At 46.5% G+C, this 21,419-nt stretch overlaps 1 protein-coding gene across 1 annotated transcript in view; it reads right to left on the bottom strand.

Annotated features, from left to right (window-relative positions):
• The window catches only part of PPIP5K1 (diphosphoinositol pentakisphosphate kinase 1), a 43,916-nt gene extending 25,370 nt beyond the window's left edge, over window positions 1–18,546 (bottom strand). Inside the window, 27 exon segments of the mRNA XM_082388719.1 lie at window positions 102–192; window positions 794–943; window positions 2,782–2,946; window positions 3,103–3,219; window positions 3,832–3,939; window positions 4,109–4,223; window positions 4,435–4,562; window positions 4,883–5,106; window positions 5,296–5,437; window positions 7,441–7,623; window positions 7,996–8,117; window positions 8,273–8,404; window positions 8,573–8,655; window positions 8,741–8,850; window positions 8,994–9,069; window positions 9,187–9,273; window positions 9,496–9,597; window positions 11,286–11,407; window positions 11,567–11,728; window positions 12,186–12,287; window positions 12,420–12,574; window positions 12,874–12,959; window positions 13,185–13,275; window positions 13,722–13,917; window positions 14,349–14,523; window positions 14,803–14,898; window positions 18,455–18,546. Coding sequence (XP_082244845.1) covers window positions 102–192; window positions 794–943; window positions 2,782–2,946; window positions 3,103–3,219; window positions 3,832–3,939; window positions 4,109–4,223; window positions 4,435–4,562; window positions 4,883–5,106; window positions 5,296–5,437; window positions 7,441–7,623; window positions 7,996–8,117; window positions 8,273–8,404; window positions 8,573–8,655; window positions 8,741–8,850; window positions 8,994–9,069; window positions 9,187–9,273; window positions 9,496–9,597; window positions 11,286–11,407; window positions 11,567–11,728; window positions 12,186–12,287; window positions 12,420–12,574; window positions 12,874–12,959; window positions 13,185–13,275; window positions 13,722–13,917; window positions 14,349–14,495 — 3,196 coding nt within the window. The 5' untranslated portion in view covers window positions 14,496–14,523; window positions 14,803–14,898; window positions 18,455–18,546.
• Between the last annotated feature and the right edge of the window lie 2,873 nt (window positions 18,547–21,419).

Here is a 21,419-nt window from a genome sequence, read left to right on the forward strand (position 1 = left end):
ATGACCCCAACTCCCATGACTAAGGTTCCCCACAATAAAACTCTAAAGAACAGACAGACACCCCTTCCCAACAACAGATGAGAGATGCTGGAAAACCGTACCTAGGCCGCTCTGCTTCATCTCCGTTGGTGGCCGTGAAGATGAAAAGAGTCGGTAACCACCAGGCCTCGAGGATGAGGTCTCAGAAAGCACCTGGAGAAAAAGGACTCTATGTTAATTACCATTTTGCCACCTCAACTGAGGTCCTGAATCCCTGCCCCTACAAAACCAAGCAGTGTCAGGAAGTTTAAGGATTTTTATGAAGAAGAAGAATGCAAAGTCTAAGAGTATACTTTACAGAGGAAACTGTCCAGGGAATCCTTCTATACTAGAAAGCACTTCTATTTCCAAGATGCCTGTCCCTACAGCCCTCTAATCCCAAATCTGAGAAATCATCATTCAACCATTCTCAGTGCTTAGCAGGGCAGGGTACCTTAATCTTTTATATCCCTCCACAGAACTCAGAAAGCAAATCACAATAGCTCAGCCACAATAAGGAGTCTGGCTACGCTCTCTTCTTTCCAGGACAGCTGTGGCTATGGCAGCCATACTCAGTTTCTTATCTGAACCAGAAGCCCTCCCCTCCACTCCTGGAGACATGAAATGGATTTCTGAAAAGCCCACAAGGGTTCAATCACACAACCCCCACCACACAAACACACACACACACACCCCCCTCAACAGTGTTCTGAGTCCCTAAGTCCCAAAAGGCAAAGACAGAGGCAATAAGGGAAGATGAAGTATGGAGGGACACCTGTGTGCAGGATGCCAGGTGAGTGGTGGACACAGCCCGGGGCTGTAGGCCGATGGCTGGGGAAGGCCGGGGGAGGTCCCCTGACCTCCGGCGGCGCCGTCCCCGCAAGGGGATCAGGTCCAGGTTCCCCGTGCACTGCATGTTCATGACCTGCAATCAGACCGGGTGGAAAGCCGGTCACGGCTCCTTACACCCACAGGTTCCCAAAAGCCCTGGGCCCACTGGGCAGAGGCAGTTGTAAGGCTGGAGAGGATGATTGCCTAGGGCATAGCTGCTCTGAAGGTCACAGATTTTGTATTCTAAACCAGTCCAAAAATATAAGATGACAAGAGGAGAAGAAGGGATGGAAAGAAGGGTCGTAGTTGATAAGAATAAGACTACCAATGCCTGTACTTATAGAACACGGAGAGGAAATATTAATATTAAAAGGTTGTATGACCAAAGAGCAGAGAGAAGATTTTTCTTGCAAAGCTGAGGAGCATATCTTGGGCAACCATCATCCTGGGTAGCCATGGTATAAGCAGCACTAGTAACTGAGAGGAAGAAATCTGATTACAACAGAAAGCTTCCTATAGGCCTGAAAGAAGTCAATTTCATCAAGTCTGAGAGATGATACACTGAGAGCTCTGCTTTGCCTGTCTCTTGACTGCTTAAATCAGAAGAAAAAAGGGGGTCCAACATAATAGTGCCAGAGACTGGCAGATGATGTGAATGGGGAAGACACTGGATGTGGAGGAGCAGTTTATTAATGGAAGATCATATGTCATTCTGTCCATTTGATCTATTCACATGAGTCTGCAGTGTACTAATGTACTATGGATACTAAGTTAACTTACACCTCAAAGAAAAAATGATGCATACCCCACCTAAGGAAACTCTGAGTATTCATGACCTCAAGTCCATCTTAAAATAATCAGGAAGAAAAGGATGAGTCTAGAAGAGAGACTGCAGTTTGTCTTCTCAGCATTCTCCAAAATCTGAACCATAAACCTCTGGCTGAACCTATGTAAGCTAGTTATAGATTCTTCTGAGATATTTCAAAATGGAAAGACCGATTCCTTTAAGACAGAGAGCAGGCACCAAGCCAAGTGAACTCAAGACAGACTCATCTGTCAAAGCAGGACCCAAAACAGTCATGGTCCCTGAGACAGGGATAAATCATGGGGTCAAAAAGAGTGTCACTGGGCCAAAGAGGGAAAGGATCTCTCCAGGAAAAGACCAAAACTTTGGTTTTTACTCCAGGACACAATGTGAGATTTACAACAGTCCTTTCCTCTAGGCTAGAGAAATAGAACCAGGACTAGGAGAACCCAGGCCCAGACTGATAAACCTCATCAGAACAAAGGGGAGACAGATAGACCTCGAGACTTGATTCCCTTTCTGGGATGAGAGTACAGATAACCCTAAAGGGGTTAAATTAAAGTGCCATTTTTAGTAAAGTGATATTTACTACAATCTGAGCTTTAATATTTACCCAAGACAACAAAGAGATGGAGGGAGCCTGGCCTTCAATATCGACTGTATTGTTATCATTGTTACTGTTTACTAAGCATCTATATGGTGAGTATTACTTATATTTTACAGATGAAAAAAATTTAGGCTTGGAGAAGGTACCTGTCCAAGATCACAGAGCGTCTGATTATCAGACTGGGATTTCAGCCCAGAGTACATGCTTTTCTACTATATTTCCTTTTAAAGAACTGCCTTTTCAAATTCATCCAGAGGCCTCCTCCTCAATCTCATCTCTAAAAGTCCTTATCTCTCAGGCACCCCTCACTGGCATCTCTTTAACCTCAGAAGTAGCAACCAGCTTAGAGGAGCTTTCCTGGGAGACCAGCTGTGAAAGAGAGATTAAGTAAAACATATCCATCAGGGGCAGGAAGACTCTGTTTAAGGTCCTAAGAATTCCACTGAGGGGATTCAGAGATTCATGGATATTGTCCTATGAGCACTTCCACCACTTCTTTCTCCCAAGCCCCTCCCATTACCTCCATGGAGCCGGCTTTGCGGTTACGAATGAGGGGTGATCTCTTTGGGAGGCCAGGGCCCTCAGAGGGCTGGGGTGAGGTCTGCAATGCTCGGTCTGGCTCATCTGATGCCTTCCCCGGGCACAGGTCCTCCATGCTGCCTTGGTCTGTTTTCATCTCCTCATTCTACCCAACAACAGGCATAGATAGGAGAGGTGTTAATGGTCTCCAGCCTCCTAATCCAATTCTCCCCAACCCTTTTAACCTCCCTGTACTGTTCCCGAGTTTCCCATCACTTGGTTCCTAAGTCCTCCAGTCCCAAATCCCAGCACTCTGACCCACCTCAGAAGAGGCTGGACGGAATCCACAGCCAGGTGGGGCACTGCCTTCTTCCTCGACACCTTTCACTCCAGGGCTGAAGTGCAGCTCCACATGGAACCGCTCCTCTGATAAGGGATCCTTTAGGGCATCACCAGATGAAAGGGCAGTTGGAGAAGCTGGACATGGTGGTGGAAGACCAGGCAGGGACAACAGAGAGGAACTCAAGAGGACACATCCTCCCAGGGCTGAGGTTTCAGTGTCTTACACCCCTCTACAGTAATAGCTCCCTTTATCTACAGTCTAGTGTTACAGGATCCTCATACTCTCAACCTCCACAGGACTTGCCAACTTCCAGTTCTACAACTGCCCCCCTCCCTATCCATCTCCCACAGGAATTCAGCTTTGCTACAGTGCATACAGCAGCACATTTAAAGATATCTTTGTGGAGCCAGATGAAGAAGGTATATGTGTAACAATGTTTGAGAGAAAAAGACTCATTGTAACATTGTTCAAATCCCATACCCTCCCTAATGCCAGAGCTATGTTCTCTGGTATCTCTCTGGCTCAACACCAACCCAAAACATGCTTTCTGTTCCAGGAGGAACCTCCTGGATGTTCTCTATCATGCTGCACCTAGGTACCACACCTAACTGGATTCTACAGATTCTAAGCATAAAAAAGTTTTTCCCTAAAAGGGGATGGAGAAGAAAGAAGGGGCCCTCTCCTCACCTCCCCCTGTTAGCTCCTCACCCGTGTGTTGTCTTCATAAAGCATGATGACAATCTGGGTCATGTAGTTGAGCTCTGAGATGGCACTAAGATAAGCCAAAGCTCGCTGCCATTGTGCATCCTTGGTCTCCTACCGAACACAAGAAGAGGTAAGCTAATGCCCAAGGACGAGGGAGTCAGGGAATGGGCAGGGAGACGAGGAGAACAGAGGAAGCTTGCGGTAAAAAAGAAGCATGAGGAGGAGAATAAAAGAACGCTGGGAAAAGACATTCATAGGCTGAAGGAAAAAGGATCCTTACATCAAGAAGTCCCCCATAACGAAAGACACTGAGTAGGGAGTGGACATGGCTTTCACTGGTGAAGTAGAGACGTGTTCGAACATGGCGGCCTGGGGAGAGCACTCCTCGGGAGTACCTGAGACAGCAGCTAAGTTACTCACACTGTCAGCCAGTCCTCTTCTCGGCCCTCCACAAACTCCCTCCTCCCGCCTCAAAGACTTCCCTCTCTTTTCCATCCCAGGACCGCTTCCGTTCTCGGTTCCCCAAGCTGTCCCAGCCTGGGCTCCCCCAAGAGCTCCCTGACATGCCCCTCCCTCCATCCAGCGCCCCGCCCAGCCCTCCCTCACAGGGGGTGCAGCTTGTTGACAGACTCATCCTCGTGGGTTCTCTGCAGGTCAAGTAGTATCTTCCGCAGCAGTGCAAGACAGAAGCCCACGGCAATTTCCAGTTTCTCCTCCCGACTGATCCCGTACTCCTAGGGGCCACAGGCCAGGAATAAGCACCTCAATGAATCTTGTTTTCTTCTTGCCTCATTCTCCCAGGTCCAAGATCATGCCTGTCTTCACCTCAGGTCTAGGGCTTCTTCCAAAATCACCACATTCCCCCTCTCCAGGTTTTTCCTCAGTTAGCCTCTTGGGCTTCCTCAGAGCCAGGATTGTAGCTCTAATTGTAACAACTAATTCCTTCTCTAAGTTTCCTTCCCCTGGTTCCCACACCGCCCCTCCTTCCTGCCTTTTCTCTCCTTCCTTCCGCAGTGCCCCTAGCCCCAGGCTCCATCCCTTATGTGAGACACACCTGGGGAATGACCACATCAGCCAGTGCCTTAGAGAGACGGAGCAACTCTGCTGTGCCTTGAAGTCCCAGACTCCCATTGTGCTGCACATCATACTTGACACAGTCATAGATGTCAGGGATCTTACTGATATCATAGCGCCCACTCTTCTGTCGAAAGTCACGCTCCAGCTTGCTCCAACGCTGTAGCATTAGCTCTAGTGTCTCGCTGTGGTAAAGCTGCAGGTCTGGAAGGAAGACAGACAGTCAGACAGAGCCAAAGGCTTCACCTCTAACAAAAGACCCTAGCAAATCTGAAGCAGAACCAGAGAGATGAGGATGACGTGTCTCAGACACTTAGGAGAGGACACAGGATTGTCTGAGGAACCCATCCATACCCAAAATCTTGAAAGGAAGATAGTAGTATTCAAACCCACCTACAGACTTGGGGTCCTGCATCCGTTCCTGGATCTGGTGAGTGAGGTTTTCAATCAGGGCAAATACCTGATCACAGACCTTCACAGGATTCTGGATTATAGCCATGGAGTTGAGTAGGGAAGTGCTTCCAGTGGGAGCCAGCTGTGGAGAATAGAAAGATGAAAAGCAAGACAGGTTCAGTGCCAGTTGCCTAGATTGCTGTGAGCTTATTACAGAGAGACTGCCTGGAAAATAAGCTCTGTCTGTTGGCTCACCCAACAAGCATTCTTAGGCTACTGGGAACACTAGCAGTTCAGATGAGGGGACTGCTCTAGCACACAGTCATCTAAGAATGGGTCATCTTAAAAGTCTTGGAGTCAGAGGAAATAAAATAGATCTAGGTTCTTTTCTTGGGGGTTCTAAAATAAGCACGGAAAATGCTGAGGAATACAGATTAAACCAAAATCCCCACAGAATGTTTTCATGAGTGGGCGATAGACATAACTATCTTACTCCTCTAAACAAGATGCTAGCTTGAATCTAGAGTAGAGGTGCTGTCTCAGAACTAAGTTCCAACTCAAGCATTTAGGATGGTCACAGTCAATGAAGAATGGGGAGGGGGAAAGGAGATTGCAGGTTGAATGTACTCATTCTACCTCGGTCCTCACAAGTTCCATTCTTGCTGGCAAAAGGAAGCAAGGAAAAAGGAAAGATACCTTAGCTTTTTTGGATTTGACATTGAGCAATGGATTGGAAAATAAGGCAGCAAGGTCCTGCCCCTTTATCAAGGCCTGCTCAGAGAAGAACACAGAAAATGCCATTCTCTAGTCAATGTGCTCAGCTACTTGGCTTATTTAAGAATCTATCAAAAATGGTTACACAGCAGTTATGAAATGAGGAGCTGTGAGTAGGAGGATGGTAGAAAATCACGGTCTGGCACATGATCCCCAGTCAATCATGGCATGGATACATAGGAAAAAGGAAAAAGGATGGCTTGGGTAGTGGCATCCACTGTGATTAATACTGTGAGGCAGTATATTGTAGTGGCTAACAGCCTGGGCTCTCTAGTTAAAATTCCTTGGGTTACCTTGGAAAGGCTGCTTAAATTCTTCTGAGCCTAGGCTTCCTCGTCTGTAAAGTGGGGGGGGGGGAAAGTAGTACCGGTCCACAGTTCTTACAGTGGATTAAAGATGGCCATTAATTCTTTGTCACATTCCCCTTCCCTTGAATCTGGGCTGGCCCTGTGACTGCTTAACCAACAAAAAATAACAAGGTTATACTGTGCTAATTCTGGGCCTACACTTTAAAAAAGCTTGAAAGTTTCTGCTATGGGGGAGTCCTAAGCTACTATTTAAGAAATCCGTCTGGGGAATTCCCTGATGGTCCAGTGGTTAGGACTTCATGCTTCCACTGCCGGGGGCATGGATTTGATCCCTGGTCTGCTGGAAAAACCACATGGGAAAAACACATGGAGAGGAGAGGCTCTGAGACTACAGGGACAGGGACATCACGAGGAGGGAGAGAGCCCAGCCATCCTAGCATCCCAGTTGAGCCTCCAGATGGTTCCAGCCCCAACATCTGGACAGCAGCTGGGCAATTTTAGGGAAGACTAGTTGAGCCTAGAGCTGTAAGGTGATAAAATGGTTTTTGTCTTAAGTTACTGAGTTTTGGGGTAGTTTTTTATACAGCAACAGATAAACTGAAACATCCTTTCATTCAAAATCCTTGGGATCAGCTGTGTTTTGGAATTGAGAATTCTTGGGACTTTAAGAAGTTAATACGGTGCATACGCCACATGTTAGATAATACCTCCAGCAGGGCCTAGGACATAACCAAACAACTTTTCTATTTCTGTAGCAAAATGTATAACTATTTACACTAGATGGGATAAATGGGGATTAGAAAGAGTCTTACCATGTCGGGTTTTGCTGTCAAACGAATCTTGGTGGCAAAGTTATAAAAATCTTTTTCATTTCCAAAACTGTGGATGACAGATTGTGGACCCACACTTATCTCAAAGGGTAAGGATTAAATGATACAATACATGGAAGAGCACATAAAACAGTGCCTGGCACATAGTAAGTACCATTACTCATTACTATTATTTAGAATTCTAGGATTTGGGGATTGGGTTGTGTTGGGCACAAAGTCTAGGAGAGCCTGACCTGATCATAATCCTCAGGGCCAAAGGGTGCATCCTGCTGCAAAATGTGGTGCAGCCGAGCCTTCACCCGGTGCTGGCAGCTGCTCAGGGAATCGCCATCACTGTCCAAGAGCCCGTTCATGTTGGCACTCTTCACCATTTGTACCAAAATGGGTGTCAGCTCCCCTTCTAGAGCTAGAAGGCCCTGGAGGGGAAGCACAAAATCTATTAGTTTTCCTTCCAGTCTAGTTCCCCTAGGCCTCGATGGTCCCAGAGATCAAATGAGAGCTGGCTTGGGAGTTGGGGTATAGGTCAAGGGGCCCACCCCACTAATTATTCTCAGTAGTATAGAATGCAGTCAGTACATACAGCTGATTCACTTTGCTGTACAGTAGAAACTAACACAACATTGTAAAGCAACTATACCCCAATTAAAAAAAAAAAAAGAATGCAGTCAGACACAAGCAGAAACTTCTCTGAGTTGGCACACAAACACTCTGAAATTTCCAACTAGTTCTCCAAACTCTGCTTCTCTACCTAATGGAAGCTGGGACTGTGGGAGAACTGTAGTGTGCACCTTAGCAAAGGCTGCAGCAGTCATCTGGACACGGCCCTCATCAGAGGCATAAATCTTGAGATCATGGCGGAAGGTGCTATGGAGGCGAAGCAGCCCACACCCAGGGAAGCCAGCATAGTCACCTGGGGGCAAAGGGGAAGACCAGGAATGGATGGCTATAAATACCCACGAATGCTCATTTCCCCTTTGACTTCCCTATTGTCTCTGTCCCTTGTTTCCCCAACTTATTCTCTAATCATCTTATCTCAGCTCTGCTAGGTATTTACAAAACACTCACCCTGTCCTCCAGGGTACATGCAGCGGAAAGCTCGCCCCAGCTCCTCAGCCTGAACACGGCCAGCAGGGGTCAGTTCTCCACCCCACTTCAGTACCAGCAATAGGGATGGGGCCAGAGCCTCCCCCTGTGGATCTGCGGGAATAAGGGGCAGTGAACAGGTCTAGATCTAAGGAAAATATTGGGGACATCTAAACGTTAGGTCTTCTGAGGAGCCTGGAAAGGTAATTTGGGATAGAGGTCATCTAAGGGTTCAAGAATAAAAGATGTGAGTGGTAATGGGAAGTGGGTATTACATCTTACCTTGCCCCTCATTAGAAGCTTTTACTCCATGAGGGTAGTAAGTTAACTGCACCTTCCGGTTGATGCCTGAGAAGTGACCATACCTGCAGGATAAACTCACAGTTTACTTTCTACCCCAGCACCCAATTCTCACTGCTAGTGGCCCCCCTTTCCTATTCCCTTTCTCACATCTCCAGCACAGATTTCAGCTGCTCCAGTTTCCCAGTCTTCTCCTCAATCTCACCACCTGGTTCTTTTTCCAGTTCAGCCAATAGCAGCCTTGTGATGTCCAGCACCTCCTGGAGGAAAGAACAGGGTATCCGTGCAGGAGGCCAAGTCCTGGCTGGTTAGGCTTTCATCCTGGTCTCTCACTGAGGCCCCCAATCCCATACCCTCTATCTTTCTGTAGCACTGCTCCTCCCAGCCAGATTCATCACCTTACCTGTAGCTGCTCGGGCCGCTTCAGTTTTAATTTCCCTGTCTTGTAGCCACCATGTTTTTCAAATAGACTAAAAAACCTGAAGAAATAAGGAGAAGCTTCAGTATGGGCTGAGACAGACAAGAGCCTCTGGGAGGTACCCCTCCCCATTTCCCTCACAAAAACCTATTTGTCTAGATTAGGATACTCTGCCCACCTTGGGTGTGTCACTTCCATCTTCATCTTCTGCTTGGGGGTACGATCTCCATGACGGATAATTGCAATGACGCAACGAAGTTCCATCCTAAGATAGGGAATGTTGTTAGAGCCTCTCCCCAATCCCACCCCACACCGCCTCCCATTTCATCCTACCCAACAGGTCAAAGAACAGAGGAAAAACTATCTGAGATTAGGAATAAAGGTAGGATCCACTGGTCAGATGGCACAGGGTCAGGAAGTAACCACTGGTCTGACACAGATGCCTTAAGTAGGTTACTCCAGATTTTTAACTTTTACTTTTGCTCACATAGTGCCAGATGTGGTAGGGACAATGGGAATGTCCTCAGCCTCTGTGGGGATGGACCATGGGATCTGGAACTGCGGGGCAAGCTCCCGCATTATGGTGTTCCTAGAAGGAGAAATGCAAAGAAGCCATGTGAAAATGAATGAACCAGAACTACATATATGAATGAAGCTCACAAAAACTAACAAGTAGTTGAAAAATACATTAATATAAAATCTAAAAACATGCAAAAACCACCCCATATATGTAAAAAAAAAATATGAATATATAAATGGGAATGACCAAATAAAGGACTGGTTACCTCTGGGGGGTGGGAGGGAAGGGGATATAATTAGTAAGGGGTATGTAGGGGCTTTAACTATATTTTTTTTTTTTAATTTATTTTATTTTTGGCTGCGTTGGGTCTTCGTTGTCTCACGTGGGCTTTCTCTAGCTGCGGCGAGTGGGGGCTACTCTTCCTTGCAGTACGTGGGTTTTCATTGCAGTGGCTTCTCTTGTTGCAGAGCATGGGCTCTAGGCACTGAGGCTTCAGTAGTTGTGGCTCGTGGGCTCTAGAGCGCAGACTCAGTAGTTGTGGTGCACGGGTTTAGTTGCTCCGTGGCATGTGGAATCTTCCAGACCAGGGATCAAACCCGTGTCCCCTGCATTGGCAGGCGGATTCTTAACCACTGCGCCACCAGGTAAGCCCTATATTCTTTTTTTTTTTTGGCTGCGCTGTATGGCTTGTAGGATCTTAGTTCCCCGACCAAGGATTGAACCTGTGCCCCCTGCAGGGGAAGCTCGGAGTCCCAACAACTGGACCGGCAGGGCATTCCCACCTTTTTCACTTTTAAACCATTTTTACAATATTTAAAATACAGGCATACCTCGGAGATATTGTGAGTTCAGTTCCAGACCACCACAATAAAGTGAATATCGCAATACAGTGAGTCACATGAGTTTTTTAGTTTCGCACTGCATATGAAAGTTATGTTTACAGTATACTGTAGTATATTAAGTGTGCAATAGCATTAGGTCTAAAAAAATGTACATATCTTAATTAAAAAATACTTTATTGCTAAAAAATGCTAACCATAGGGATTCCCTGGTGGCACAGTGGTTAAGAATCTGCCTGCCAATGCAGGGGACATGGGTTCGATCCCTGGCCTGGGAAGATCCCACATGTTGTGGAGCAACTAAGCCCATGCGCCACAACTATTGAGCCTGTGCTCTAGAGCCTGTGAGCCACAACGACTGAGCCTGCGTGCCACAGCTACTGAATCCCGCGCGCCTAGAGACCGTGCTCTGAAGCAAGAGAAGCCACCACAGTGAGAAGCCTGTACACCACAACGAAGAGTAGCCCCTGCTCGCCGCAACTAGAGAAAACCTGCGCACAGCAATGAAGACACCCAAAATATTTTGGGTGTTGACACCCAAAAATAAAAAAATAAATAAATAAATTTACTAAAAAAAAATGCTAACCATCATCTGAGCCTTCAGCAAGTTGTAATCTTTTTGCAATAGTAACATCAAAGATCACTGATCACAGATCACTATGACAAATATGATAGTGAAAAAGTTTGAAATATTGTGAGAATTACCAAAATGTCACACAGAGACACGAAGTAAGCAAATGCTGTTGGAAAAATGGCGCCAACAGACTTGCTCGACACAAGGTTGCCACAAACCTTCAATATGTAAAAAAACGCGGTATCTGCGAAGCTCAATAAAACAAGGCATGCCTATAAAGTAAAAACTTTCCAATTCTCTTCTTTAAGCCCATTCTCCCCAGCTCAGACCACTGTGTCCCTTACCCCAGAATCTTGGCACAGTCATCGTAGTATTTCATCGAATTCTTGACGAAACTGAAGCCATTGACATCACACACAAAGGAATGACCATTGGCACGAAGGAGGTCAAAACCACAGACTGTTTGCTGCAGGGGATAAAAGCAAGATGAGAACAAGAGAGCCACTCTTCCTTCTCAGCACCCCCCTCATTCCACAGCCCCTCTCCTGTATCCCTCCCTCCACCACGCCCCCCACCCCCACCCCGCACACACACCCTCCCCTTCGCCAAGGGGGGCTTCCTCCACCTTAAAAGCTACGCAGACTTTCCTGGCCACCAGCTTTTCCATGGCAGTCAGCATGACTGGATATCGAATTTCTTTCCCCTCACTGTCTCTTTCGACCTTCCCATCCAAAGCTGGAGATTTTCTGGCTTCAGCATGGGCATAGTCTGGTCCCACTGTATACACCTGCAGGTACATATCATCACTGAGTATGCCCACAGCTCACCCTGCATATGAGAAGACAATATGAGCACTATGTCTGTAGACTAGTTTCACAGTAAACAAAAACAAAAGCAAAACAAACAAATCCCCGAGTTTTATGAACAAAGAGACTGACATTTTTCTTACTGAGCTCTAGTATCATTATGAAGGTTTCTCCACAGGACTCCAAAACTATTGCCTAGTCCTTACTAAGGAATAACTTACCAACAGTATTCCATTTTCCATGTCACTCTTGCCCTTGCTCTGATAGTGACAATGTAAATACCTACTTCCCCCACTTCTTACCTTTACCTGCATATGAAAGCCAATCACATTCATACTTTATTTTCTACGACCACTTCCATACACTTCCACTTGCTTCCCAAGCACCCCACCCCACCCAGACATTTATAACCTCTTAAATCCCTGTATCCACCATAACCTTGACATCTGTGCCATCTGTTGGCATAAACTCCTCATAGATGTATGACCCTGTCTTACGGACGCTGCTCTCAGGAGAGTAAACGCTGCTCCGGCTGCCAATCTTCAGGAGAAAAAGGAAGGAAAAAAAAAGTTGCCTCTAACTTGTCCCCAAATCCTCCAGCTTCCCTCCCCACAACCTCATTCTCGCCCTTCTACTTCTCTGCCTCCCCAAATGCCCAGATGTGTCCCATACCTTACGGAAGAGGCGCTGGCTTCCTCCTCCAGCTGAGCTGGGGTAGTAGATGTAAACATTGTGGTCCTCTGCACTCACTGGCTTCTCCACAAAGGGCTTGGGAAAGACGGCACCATTTACCTCCACCTGGTCTTCACCCTCAATCAGGTTGCACTCTGAAAGGTAGGCGTGTGGTCATTCCTAGGGCCTAAGAATACTTCCAACTCCCACTTCTCTGAGTTGTAATCTCCATAACCCTCAAATTGCTATGACCATATCTTAATAATAGATATGGTAATTAATATCTATATAAGAGGTCCAAGGTTCTGTCCAAAGACCCATGGCTCTAGCTCTACCCATAATCCAGTAACCAAAGCCTCACTGAGCCGGGTGGTACATAGGAGACGTCTAGAGGAAGGAGAACTGGGCTAAGTCGTAGAAAGCAGGGCAGGACTGGACAAGGCCAGGTACTCACCCTCAGGCCGGGCAGGGTCACGGTTGAGCACAGCATATCGAGGCAGATCAATACCCTCCTCCTGCAGGATCCGGTACACCTCCCTCCTGTCACCCCCGAATAAATTAGCTGGGAGAGGTGGGGGATGGTGACCAGGGGAGAGGCTAGGGATTTCATTCATTCAGGAATTGGGAGACACCCGTGTACAGAACTCAAGAGGGTATGGTACAAAAATTAAGCATGTTGGTTTGACTCTGCCCCTCCCAGAGTGGGTTCTCTAAACAGGCATAATCTCAGGGCCACCCATCCCACCAGTCAACAGAAAGCTATACCTATCCTGGATGTAATACTGCATAGCCAGGTCATTGATAAGAAAAGGGTTTCGAAGCTTGGAGTAAGCAACAGCTTTGTCCAGAGGAAAGCCTGGGATGGAGAAAGGAAATAGAGAGACCAAAGGAAGAAAGTGAAAGAGACAGTGAGAAAACAGCAAGAGAAATAGATGTATTAAAGCTATTAGTTGCCACCGAGCTCCACTACCCATCCAACCCAGCACTCATCCTCCTGCCCAACTTCCCAAGTCTAGAATATCCATCAGAAAAAAGTAAAACAGAAATTATTTTTAGGGTCCTTCCAAAGACCAATTCTGTCAGAGACCCTAAGAATCTTAGAGCTGTCCTGACGTTCAAATATGGGCTTTAAACTACCCCCAGCAACTCCTCCAAGATGTAGGGAGAACAGACCCCTTTGCACTGTTCCCTAGTGTGTTGGGAAGAGCTGATGGCCTCTTTACTATTTGACAGTAAGAGCCTCATTTCCCAGTCCAGCATTCCCGACACCATTCCTTCCCATTTTCCTTCACAGACACCAACCTTTGGAGTGGAAAGAGATGAGGCAGTGGCAGGATGGCCAGTTTTCCACAGGTTCATTGAGGATCACATCTTCTCCCAGGATGATAACAGTCAGGTAGTCAAATCTGCAGAGTCGCTCTAGGATTTGGGTCATTGGCTTGGACTTGGATTTCTTGGTCATGGCACAGATGCCAACAATGATCTGAGGTTCAGGAGGCTACAGAGAGGAAGTGCTGTCAGATACTTCCCACCTAAACCATCCCTATCAGGGAACACTGTCTCATCTCCTTAGGGCACAGAGTTTCTTGCCAGGACTTTGGACCTATGGGGTTAAAGTTATCCCCTAACTTAGGCCTAGATTGGGGTACCTGCAGGTATTCCTACTGCCACAGTAGGAAATGTGTAGTCGGGCAGAAGAGTAGGAGAACCAATAATAATGAGATAACAAGAGGAGGGCATAAGGGTAGGGGCTTCAAAGAGAGGCAATCTAACCAATCTCCACTGCCCTTCCCCTTAATCAGAATAGGGCCTGTTTATGACAGGGAGTCTATGCATTTGGGAAGAATGGGGAGAGGTGTCTCCATCCTATGGAATCTCACCTATGACAGGGGTCCCAGAACCAAGTTACATCATTTTCCCTGGTCTTACCACTTCATCCTCCTCATCCTCAAGGAGCTCGCTGTCACTCTCTTCTGTCCTCATGCCTATTCCACGGGTGCCCAGCCCCTCATCTCCAGCTCCAAGGAAGAAGTGGGCTGTGGCGCTCTCGCCCTCACTGGCCGGCAATGACCACATCCCCGCCGGAGCACCCACTCATCCCGCTCTGCAGTGGAGGGTATCCCTGTTAGTTCAGAATCCAAGCCCCATGGCAGTGGGTGGGGATGGGGGATGGGGAATGAGAAGATAAGAGGGAACTACAAGGGGACTAGGGGAAACAGGAAACAAAGCTATGGTGAGAAGGATCAACAGGAAAGGAGGCATGTGGACTATGACTTGAGATGACTAAAGATCCCTAAGAGAAAAGCAAGGTCTCCCTTTTCCTCCCTGCTCACCCCACCCCCAACCATGAGACTGGTAAGAGGATCAGTAGATTAACCCTTACAGTGCTGGCATGTCCCTGATTCTGCCAGCAGGAAAAACCGTCAACTCCAGGAGCAAATGGGAAAGGCAGTTCCTCATGGAAGGCTATTGTTGATTCCTACCAGAAGAGAAGGTTAGAGTGACATTTCAACTTTGGATTCATTCCAAAATGTTCCTGGCCCTTCTCCACTTCCCCACAGTAGTGTTGAACTCAGTGATTTAATTCAAGAGCAGAGGAATAAGAGAGTTAATTTGCCTTTGCTCTGAACCCCTATCTTCATTCCTACCAAGGATTAACTCAAAAAAACATTGATTGAGGGCACCCTATGTTCTAAACATTAAATCAGAACATTAAAATGCCCTATGCCCCATCTCTCCTTCACCTGCTTTACCTTAAAAGAGAGATGCTCAGTTCCAGAAAATCTGTTCAAGGAAAGAGGTCTAGTGCTAGGTGGGAAGTTGAGGATACAGGCATCCATACAACAGGCTCCAACCCATTCTCAAACTGAAATTTCAATTTTCTCTCTACCATCTCAGGGTACAGCAGACACAAGGCTGGTCTAGGCCAAGGTCCTTCATACCAGAAGCTATAATGGAAAAAAAAATCCTGCCTAGAGCCATTATCAGTGAGAATATCTTAAGACTTAAAATTGAGTCAGAACAACCTGGCAGTTCCACTTCTGCATACATACACCTGCAGCAGCGGTTCTTAACCAACTGTGATTATACTGTGCAAAGGACATTTGTCAGGAGACACTTTTGGTTGTCACAACTGGGGAGATGCTACTGACATCTAGTAAGTAGAGGCCAAGGATGCTGCTCAACATTCTGAAATGCACAGGATATACCCCCCACAGCAAAGAACTGTCCAGTCCAAAATGTGAGTGGTGCCGAGGTTGAGAAACTCCGCTGTAGAGAAACTCTCCCACATAAGAAGACATTTGCAAGGATGTTCATAACCTTACTGCTGGTAATGGCAAAAACCAAGAACAACTCAGCTGTCACAAGTAGAAGAATGGATAAATATAATGTTGTGTTTACAAAAGGTTGACTAACAGCAATTATTAAAAATGAATCGGGGGGGTAAATTAGGAACTTGGGATTAACATATACACACTACTATATATAAAATCAGTAAACAACAAGGACCAACTGTATAGCACAGGGAAATATACTCAATATCTTGTGTATATATATATATACATATATATATGTGAATCATTTTTCTGTACACCTGAAACTAACACATTGTAAATTAACTATATTTCCATTTTTAAAAAATGAATCAAAGCTATATATAACATGGACAGCTTCCAAATGCAAACTGCAGAAATATACATGCAGGACAATTCCACTTGTACAAATAAAAAATACTACATATGTTTATGGCTGTATACATAATTAGAAGTATAAAAACAGATGGGAAAGAAAGATATCAAATTCATGATAGTGGTTACCTCTGAGGAGAGGGGAAAACAACTGAGAAGGATTCAAATGGAACTTCACAACCTTATCTATAATGTTTATTTCAATTAAGAAAACTCTGAAGCAAATATACAAACAGTTAACATCTGTTAATACTAAATTGTGGGGATACGGGTATCTGTTATTTTTTTCCAAAAATGAAATTGAGTCACATCAGCAATTTTCTACATTCTGCAGAAGTTCTCAGAAATACTGACCAATGGCTCTAATGAAAGCCACAAACTCCTTAAGTAAATGGAGTAATTTAGTCTTATAGGTTTTTAGTCTTCAATATTTACTTTCTGTATTTTTATTTTAAACCCTTCCATTACAAGTGAGTTTGCAGCTTTGATTAGAAAGTTATAGCTAATCTTTATATAGATCTTGACCTTTCTAGTCTTCACCATCTGCTCCGTTGCTCAACCACCGTGAGGGCACAACATTCTCCTTAGGCTTAACATTTTCAGTTGTACACTGCAGGTCTTATACATACACACCCCTCCTGATTATAGCCTGTTTCTTTGAAATCCTTTTTCGTGACCTGACCCAATTTCCATGACTTGTGACATTCCCAAGGTCCCTGTATAGTTTAAGCAAGCAGAATTCTGTTGCACGCTTTATCCTTTCTCTGAAGCAGGAGCTTTCTCTATGTCTAAGATTCCTAACCCTCCACACTTTCTTCCACTAGGTCTTTCCTGGTTTTCTGCTGAATGTACACTGTCACATTCTTGAAATTCTATTATAACTCTATAACAGGAGATGATAATTGAATGGCAAAGGAGAATCTGTTCACAAATATGGAGCTGAAGAGAGATGAAAGGTCTAAATTCATAGTTAACAAAGCATAAATAGAAGCCTGACAGAAATAGCTATGAAATAAGCCAGGATTTATTTAGATGTACCTCTGCGAGAAGCTGGGATTTAATGTGGTGTTCCAAGAGCCATTGCCCTGTTTTCTGTGCTCTTCTCCCCTTCCCCCTCTCCCCTAATACTTTGTTGCAAAAGAAAACTTCATACTCTACAGTAGGCTAAAGGGCAGTCTTACTGGGGCCTGAATCAATGTGGAAGGGAGTCAGGGAGGGGAGGAAGGAGGAGATAGTATAATTGGTAAGGAGAGAGGGAGGGGCAGGTGGGCAATCTTCTCAGGAACATCTATGTTAAATCAGATCTAGAGAAGGGACTGAAGGGAGGGTAAACTGTGTAACTTCTTTATCCCTTAGAATTTAGGGCTGCTTTCCTACTCCTCTAATTTCTTTAACCACCATGCACTTCTGCACTTGATGGAGGGCTCCATCAGTGATGAAAGAGAAAGGTCAGTACAGAGTCAGGTGGGAATACTTCCAACACAGTTAAAACTCCTCAGGCCGCAAACACTATCTCCTTCAACAGTGGACCCCTTCGCTCCTTCTTGATGCAGTTTTTAATGCTTCATACATACCCTTATTCTGCCACTGATGAACTGTGCTGATGCCCTTGTTCTCGGTATCAACTCACTCATACTGCCTTCTTTCCCCAACTTACTAAAAGGACTCTTCATTGACTCCCCTAACTACTGCCCCCTCCTACATCACTAATCAACCGATCCAATCAACAATACAACTAATCCTCTCGCTCACTGACTCCCCAGCCTTAAACAGTCCTTCAAACCCTCAGGTGAGTCACCACACTTGGTAACAAATTTATATGGAACCCTCAATGCTCCCCCGCACAGACTGTCTGAGAGCCACTCCTTCCCGACCTGCCTTCCCTCCAGGCTCACCTTCTCTCTCCTCTCTGCAACAACCCCTTCCTCCAGCCGAGCCTCCGGTCTGACTCCACTCCCACGCCTGCTCACACAGACCTGCCCACCCTGACCCTCTCCCCGGCAGACTCCCCTGTCTCAGCAGGACCCCCTCTTCCTCACGCAGACCTTCACACGCCTACCTCTTCTCTCGCTGACCCCCTCCTCTGCGCTCTCCTCACTCAGCTCCGGGTCACGATTACCACCTCCCATCCCGACTCCTCTAGCCTTTTGCCCGCCCCCGCCTTCCCCGCCTCACTCTCCCTTCGCAGACATTGAGGCCTCTCCGCTGGGTCTCTTTCCAGACCTGCCCCCAGCCGCTCCTAACCAGGGCCCTCGGCACCGAAGGAGCCCACTCTACCCAGTCCACCCCCTCAGATACCGCCCCCAGCCCCCAGCCACTCCCCCACCGCCCCCGGCCCTCACTCACCCGCCTCCCTGCGCTCGCGCACCCGAACCTGCCGGCAGCGACACCTGACAGCGGCCCAATCAAAGCACGACTTCTCTTCGGCGCCACCAATCAGCGGAGGGCGCGCACCGGCAGCAGAGTCAGGCTGCGTTGGCCGGCGCTTCTGCGCGGAGGATGGTGGCCTCTAGTGGTTCTGGGGAGGAAGTGCAACCTGATGTTCTTTTTCTGATTTCTAACTGCGTCGCCACAGTCCAGATGCTTGGTCTAGACAGAATTTCCAGTGAGACGAAGTGGGGGGAAGCGAGATGTAGAGGAAGAGGCAGAGTCTGTGCCATTGCACCTCCATGAGGACAAAACCAAGTCTTCTGTTCGTTTTGTAAAATAAAACTGGATATGATAGACGTAGAGATCCAATAAATGTACGTTGCAAATGTTAACGGACAAGAGGAGTGAAAGGGAGACTAGAGACAAAAACAGAGACAGAAATAAATCAGAAAGTTAAGGGAAGGAAAAGAGACTTACTTATGGAGGAGACAAGACGATGGATGGACTTGGAAGGCTGAACAAGTGGATGCCTATCTCCACACTCTGCTTGCTCTCTTGCCTTTAATAGCTGTGCAGCCTTGGACAAGTCATTGAACTTCCCTCAGCCCCTCTTTTCTCACCTGTGAGAGAGTGGGACTAGAAACCCTAACTCATAGGGTACTGATTATATGAAAGCATTTTGTGTATGTTTGTACTGTTATTATCTTTGCATCCTCACTCAGGTTTCCCTGGTCAAGACTATTCCAAGTTCTGTTACCCAACGCAAGTTCGTGTGCCCAAAGCACAGTGAGGCCAAACAAAGAGAAAGGCCAGGGTTTGGAGCAGAGAAAGGTTTATTGCAGGGTCAAGCAAGGAGAACAGGTGGCTCGTTCTCAAAAACCCCATTAACTCCCTGATGGTTTTGGGGAAAAAGGTTTTATAGGCAAAATTTGGGGTGAGGGCTGCAAGTGTGTGACTTTCTTCTGATTGGTTGGTGGTGAGGTAACAGGGCGGTGCTCCAGAAATCCGTTATTCAGCCTGAAGTTACCATCTTCCATGTGGGGGGGGGGGGTTAGTTCCTGCAGAAGAACTCAAGGATATTGTTATGAATATTCCTCTGGGAGGAACCAGGATCCTGCTTTAATTGCTGCACTATAGTTTTTTGATTGTCCCTTCTGTGTTTCTGTATCCCTTCCCTTCCCTGATTAGCAACTGTTTGAACCTGCCCTTGAAACTCTGGAAAGGTCAAGGAGGCTGAATGAAGCCTATTTCCTACAAACAAGAAACGGGGGACACAGAAGGGATTTGTACCTGGGAGGGACCCACAGCGTCCTGCTCCATTTTGTCCCTAGTGTAAGCAGATAGGTTAGGGGGTCACCAGAGAAAGAGAACCAGGAATGGCTTTCTTGATATAAGAGAACCCATTTTGGCCTAAGCCATTTTGTGATATAAGCCTGGCCACAATGCTTGCCCTTGAACAGGTCTCAGTAATTAATGATCTTAAGAGAGGGAATGCAGAAACAAGGGAGGAGCAGTCAAGAAACAACAGTGCAGTCTTGGGGCAGGGCCCTGATTTCTTAAAGGATATACATAATAATTCATCTTTGAGCCCCATAGGGTCCTGCTTGGTTTCACCCCTTCATGAATATGCATGTATCCTTAGCTGAAAACTTCCCAGATTTTGCTGTTCAGGGAGACGCTGCATTGGGAGAGATCCCTGATGTTCTCCTTACTTGTGGCAAGTAATAATAAATCCTTCTCCTGATCTTTGGCTTGGTTGTATCTATTGGCTTGACACCCACCAAAAGGCGAACCCAGTTTTCAGGTAACACAAACTGCGGAACTCCATCTCTTCTCTGCTTATTGCTGTCTTACCAGGAGAAAAAGGAACTGATGGACCTGGAAGAGAGGTAATTGGCTACTAAGACTACCCACAAATGAGGAAGAAAGGAAAAGGAGCACTAGGGAAGCCTGAGAGGAATGAATGAAATGAGAGTAAAGGGATGGAGTGGGGTCTCATCAGTGAGGCCAGCAGACAATTTGAAGGGAATTTCTTTTTCTCAGATACTCTCCCTTAAGATTAACAACTATCTTGCTGTCTTGTGGGTACACCAAGGTAATGATACTGAGCAGGGCCCTGTGGGACTCCAGGGCACAAAGACTTTCTGTGTCCCCCATGTCTTTGATTACAGGAAATAGTCTTCATTCAGCCTCCATGACCTTTCCCTACTTCCAATGGGCAGGTTCAAGCAGTTGTTAATCAGGGAAGTGAGAGGATGCAAGTCAAGACAAGAGAGAAACAGTCAAGAGAAACAATAGTGCAGCCTTGGGGCAAGGTCCTGGTTCCCCGTCAACGGACACACACAAAGATATCTTTGAGCTGTTTTGCAGATACTGAAACCCCCTCCAGGTGGGTATGCTGCCCACAGGCACGTAGACCCCAGACCAGCTAGAACCTGAAGGTTGATGTTGCTGACTCCTACTTACCTCACCACCAACCCATCAGAAGAATGCAAGCCCAGTCACTGCCTTGATCCTCCTACCCCTGACCACGAGCCCTAACTAGAAGACCACTCCCTGTTCCACAGGGAGGGGGGCACAGTTCTTTAGGTGCTAGCCTGCTGTGTTCCCTCCAAGAATAAAGCTACTATTTCTTTCTCCTCCAAAACTCTGTCTCTGTATCTCATTTCGGCATCAGTATACAGAGAGCCAATATTTTGTCATCAATACCTGAAAGAATGGGCTAATGCCACCATGCCTACCCCATCTTAACTGACCCTCCATATTGAAGCCCACATCTCTATTTCAGCTCCAAGCATTCATTCTCCTTCTGCCAGGACAAAGATCAAGTCATACCCAAGTCACACGTGGAGATATGGCAACAAAGCCCTTTCAAATATGAATATGCACCTTGTGAGCAGAGAGGAGGAGAAGCGACCAGGTGGAAGGCAGAGATTCCTTG

The sequence above is a fragment of the Balaenoptera borealis genome (genome assembly GCF_965194805.1).
Source record: "Balaenoptera borealis genome assembly, chromosome: 3".
NCBI classification, from domain to species: domain Eukaryota; kingdom Metazoa; phylum Chordata; class Mammalia; order Artiodactyla; family Balaenopteridae; genus Balaenoptera; species Balaenoptera borealis.